This window comes from Trachymyrmex cornetzi, unplaced genomic scaffold (assembly GCF_001594075.2).
Source record: "Trachymyrmex cornetzi isolate Tcor2-1 unplaced genomic scaffold, Tcor1.1 scaffold302, whole genome shotgun sequence".
NCBI classification, from domain to species: Eukaryota; Metazoa; Arthropoda; class Insecta; order Hymenoptera; family Formicidae; genus Trachymyrmex; species Trachymyrmex cornetzi.
The window spans coordinates 705,364-710,833 of NW_017297714.1; the positions used below are offsets into that span (position 1 = coordinate 705,364).

General features: G+C 34.5%; 1 protein-coding gene across 1 annotated transcript in view; it reads left to right on the forward strand.

Moving 5' to 3' along the window:
* Nucleotides 1–1,512: 1,512 nt before the first annotated feature.
* The window catches only part of LOC108762485 (uncharacterized), a 27,165-nt gene continuing 23,207 nt past the window's right edge, over nt 1,513–5,470 (forward strand). Inside the window, exons 1-2 of the mRNA XM_018509504.1 lie at nt 1,513–2,604; nt 2,806–3,031. Of these exons, the coding sequence (XP_018365006.1) occupies nt 1,513–2,604; nt 2,806–3,031 (1,318 nt within the window). The remainder of the gene's footprint in view (nt 2,605–2,805; nt 3,032–5,470) is intronic.

A 5,470-nucleotide genomic window follows, 5' to 3' on the forward strand; every position in this document is an offset into this window, starting at 1 on the left:
CGGTTTCATCATGCCTAAGTTTATAAATTTTGGCAGATATACCCATCCCAATTGAGAATGAGAATGATTTGAGGAATCGAATACTTGCTTCATGCGAGGCAATACGTAACACACCTGGTATCTTTGAGCGTGTACGTCAATCTTTGAGAAGAAGGCTCGATGGATGTATCATGGCGTAAGGTGGACATTTTCAACAATTTATCTAATTGTTTTATTTCGTTAGAAGAACTGAAGCCTGTTTTTGTTTTTCTGTTTTTGATTAGTTTTTGACTAGTTCAAGTTGTATTTCTTTCAAATAAACAGATTATTACTACACGTTTAAATTTTTTTATTTCGGAAACAAAGCCGTTTAGGACACATGTTTATATGGACTTTTTTACTTGAAATAAACCAAAGAATCGCTTTGTTGAGTTTGGCAACATACTTAACTAACACCCTGTATATGTGTAAATATATGATAAAACCATAAAAATATACTACAGGCAATAGGAGTCGACGCTGGTTATCAATTAGCGCAATTTTTCTTAATACTAAAAATATAAACCTTAACTTTGAACGTTTCCACTCATGGTTTGAGTCTTCATCAGCAATCTTTCCCCCTAGCGCAACGATTGGAGTATTGCATGACAAAATGATATCTCCAACGTATTTCTTCTCAAAAATTGAACCGTTTACTATTGTGAGGTAAGTCACATACTCACAAAGTTAGAAAACTGAGTGGCAACGAGAACTTAAGCTAAAATTATACGAAAAGTTAGATTATCGTAGGGTAAGTTCGGGTGAGATGAGACAACGGGTGAGATGGGACACTTCAATTTTCAGCTGCTTTAACGTGCGCATTCCCGCTAATAACTGCATAGGATATTAAAGTTTTATACATTAATGAAAATTCATCCACTCCCGTCGTCAATTTTCTATTGTGTTCAAAATTATTAAGAGTTATTTTTTGGTCGGGTGAGATGGGACAGGCATAAATTTTTGTAATTATTTTTTGGAAAGTCCTTCAAGCCAAGTGGTTAATATATTTAGTTTCCATACGAAAGGATCGAAGCATTTGGACCTCGGAGAAGGTATGTATATGACTATTGCGCTCAGTTCATGCTCAGGTTACGCACAAGTTGATGTCCCATCTCACCCGCCATATTCGGGTGAGATGGGACATTTTTTGGCGGGGGAGTTGGGACAGTGCCAAGTTCATTGGAAACGATTTTTTCGACTATTTATGATTATATCATCAAATTGTACATTTTAACCCTATTTGAAAGTGAATAAGACACATTCGATATACTATATTGAGAGAAATATGAAGAAATCATTTTTCTAATGATAGTAGTAGTAATAGTAATGAATTAACCAGTATTTCTTTACTACTTGTACACGTATTTTTCTGTACCTACCTATAACATTTACAACCAATAACTTGTAATATACGAATCTGATAACTATTAATTACCGTGGTTATTATACCTATCTATAGGTAGTCTCGGTGAAGAAAACGAACAAAGGTTAGTAATGCATATAAAAGCATTGTGCGATTCCGGTTTCCCAGTAGATAGAAAAAAAGTTCGACAACTTGCTTTCCAATTCGCCGAAACCTTAAAAATCAAACACCATTTCAATCGCGACTCAGAAATGGCGGGAAAGGATTGGCTCTACTCTTTTTTAAGGCGCAATCCGAGCATAACAATCCGGAAAGCCGAAGGCTTGTCAGTGGCTAGAGCTACCAGTCTCTCAAGAAAAATCGTACAGCAGTTTTACGATCTTCTAGAAAAAGAAGTCACTGAACACAATCTACAAGACAAGCCACAAAATTTATCGAATTGCGATGAATCAGGCATACAGCTAATAAATGCCCCTGGAAAAGTTTTGGCTCCCAAAGGAGCTAAAGTAGTCAATCAAATTACGTCAAAGGAAAAAGGTGAAACCGTCTCACTTTTAGCGTGTTGCACCGCAGAAGGGCGATTTCTTCCACCGACATTAATTCTTAAAGGAAAAAACATCAAACGTGAGTTTGAGGACGGCCTACCTCCAGGTTCGAAAGTATTCATGAATAAAAAATCAGCATACATTTCTACGGAGTTGTTTTTGAAATGGTTTAATGAGGAATTTCTCCTTCGAAAAGCTGCAGGAAAAAATATTTTGATTCTTGATGGTCACTGCAGCCACTGTACGTCGATTGAATTACTTGAATGTGCCGAAAAAAATGATGTCTCACTTCTTTGCTTGCCACCTCACACAACACACGTATTACAACCGTTAGATAAATCGTTTTTTGGCCCATTTAAGGCGCATTTTAAAGTTGAAGCCAACACCTGGATTAATCAACATAAAGGACGCAACCTAACACGTTATCAACTCGGACCACTTGTGGAAAAAGCTTGGAGTAAGGCAGCAACGGTCGAAAACGGATGTAGTGGCTTTTCTTCAACAGGAATTTTTCCATTTAATAGGCATATCATTCCCGATATTTTTGCGATTTCTGACCGCATCGAAGATGAAAAAGAACGTAATTTACAGGAAAAAGAGTCCTATGCCCGACAAGAATCTGAATTGATTGAATCTTCTGAAAGCATTTACTCATTGGAATCAGAAGAGCCAACACGGGTATTGAACAAAATTTTGCCCGTACGGACTTTAGAAATACAAACAAAAAAGAGATCCGGATCGTCAAACGAAGCGAAGCTTTTAACGTCATTAACTAATAGGCAACAAATGCGAGACAAAGCCGAGAAAAAAAAACTAGCAGACAAAAAGAAATTGCAATTAGCAAAAAAGAAATTAAAACATTGTGTCTCGGACAATGAGGATATAGAGTCCGATGTCTGCATGCAAATACAACGCAAAGCTGAACCAAAAAAATCAGCAAAAGCTTCAGAAATTGCAGAGATCGCTAAGGTTATCAAGAAAGAAGCATTAAAGAGCCACTCTAGTAATGAACAAGCAACGCACGTTCAGGAAAAAAGAGGTCGAAAAAGAAAAACTGAAGTAGCGCCCACGAAATCGGCTAAAGTGTCGAAAATCGTACAGATTTGTGAGTTTTGATTGTTTTTTTTACGTTATTTCACATGTTTTGCGTTAAAGTAATACAAAATTGAATAAAATTGTTTATTTTTCTCGTTTTGGTTATTACTAATAAATTAGTTCAACAAAACACTGCTTTTGTTTCATTTTTTGATGGTGTCCCATCTTACCCGCCGTGTCCCATCTCACCCGACAATTTTTCATTTTTTTTCAAATGTACTTTGACGGATGAAAAACAGCGAAAAATATTTCATAAATCGTGTAATCCTATGGTTTAGATATGAAATAAACATAATATACACTATATATTTATGATAGTTTAGCGTGTGCGGTATGAGAAATGATTTTCCAAAAAGTGTCCCATCTCACCCGAACTTACCCTATGTATAATTTGAAAATTAATAATTACCTTACCTCACACAGTCGACGTTTCTATACTGAACAATGAATCTCTGTTATGCAACATTTTGTAACTCGTCAATATATTATAAATTATCGTCAAATTTTAAAAAAATAACTACGAGAACAATATGTGTCTTGTCATCATATCGAATAAATTCAGGAATGCAATTAATGGGGTTAGCCATAGGGTTTCATTTTTTAGTTTGAACAAGTTGAATCAGTTTATTAAAGTTCATAAAGATTTTTTAAACAATGAATTAAAAAGGAATGTAGTCTACAAGATCAATTGTCGTGATTGTGATGCTTCCTATGTGGGACAAACAGGGAGAAAATTAAAAACCAGACTTTCTGAACACAAAAAGCATATCCATAATAAAACATCCACTCAGTCAGTGATCACAGAACATAGGTTGCAGAACGATCATAACTTTGATTGGCAAAACGTAGAGATTTTAGATGTAGAAAATTATTACAACAAAAAGTTAATATCAAAGATGATGCATATTAATCGACAGACCAATGGGTTGAATTTACAACATGATACCATTGGTTTAAATCATGCGTACAATGAAATCCTCAATAAACTTTAAGGCTTGTTTGTAATATAATATATGTCAGAAACTTGTTTGTCTTTAAATTGACTGCTATGTTACTTGTTTAGCAATCATTATTTAACCGACTGTCGAAATGACAAGACACATAGTGTTCTCGCAGTTATTTTTTAAAAATTTGACGATAATTTATAATATATTAACGAGTTACAAAATGTTGCATAAGAGAGATTCATTGTTCAGTGTAGAAACGTCGACTGTGTGAGGTGAGGTAATTATTAATTTTTAAATTATACATACAATAATCTAATCTTTCATATAATTTTAGCTAGAGTTCTCATTGTCACTCAGTTTTCTAACTTTGTGACTTACCTCACAACAGAAAAAGGTTCAATTTTTTAGAAGAAATACGTTGGAGATATCATTTTGTCATGCAATACTCCAATCGTTGCGCTAGGGGGAAAGATTGCTGATGAAGACTCAAACCATGAGTGGAAACGTTCCAAGTTAAGGTTTATATTTTTAGTATTAAGAAAAATTGAGCTAATTGATAACCAGCGTCGACTCCTATTGCTTGTAATATATTTTTTATGGTTTCAATAATTGTTTTAATTAAAGGAGTCTATAAAAACTTATTAGTTTTTATTAATTTATGATTTATCATTGTATATACATGTATATGTACGTGTATATATATATGTATATATGTGTATATATATGTATATATAGGGTGTGAGTTAAGTATGTTCCCAAACTCAACAGAGCGATTCTTTGGTTTATTTCAAGTAAAAAAGTCCATATAAATATGTGTCCTAAACGGCTTAGTTTCCGAAATAAAAAAAATTTAAACGTGTAGTAATAATCTGTTTATTTGAAAGAAATACAACTTGAACTAGTTAAAAACTAGTCAAAAACAGAAAACAAAAACGGGCTTCAGTTCTTCTGACGAAATAAAACAATTAGATGAATTATTGAAAATGTCCACCTTGCGCCATGATACCATCCATCGAGCCTTCTTCTCAAAGATTGACGTACACGCTCAAAGATACCAGGTGTGTTACGTATTGCCTCGCATGAAGCAACTATTCGATTCCTCAAATCATTCTCATTCTTAATTGGGGTGGTATAAACCAATGATTTCCGATGGCCCCAAAGGAAATAATTCAAAGGATTTAAGTCTGATGATCTAGGAGGCCAAGGTTGAGTTCCTGCTCGACCTATCCTGTATTTCGGAAACTAAGTCGTTTAGGACACATGTTTATATGGACTTTTGTACTTGAGATAAACCAGAGAATCGCTCTGTTGAGTTTGGGAACAAACTTAACTAACACCCTGTATATGTATATACATGTATATATACAGGGTGTTTGAAAATTATCGGCTAATCGATCACGAGCAGGTAGAACGGACCGAATTGAATCGAAAAATCTTACACCATTTTGTAGGTTGCGCAATAGTTAACGAGATATTAACGTTTAAAGATAGCCGAATAAGCG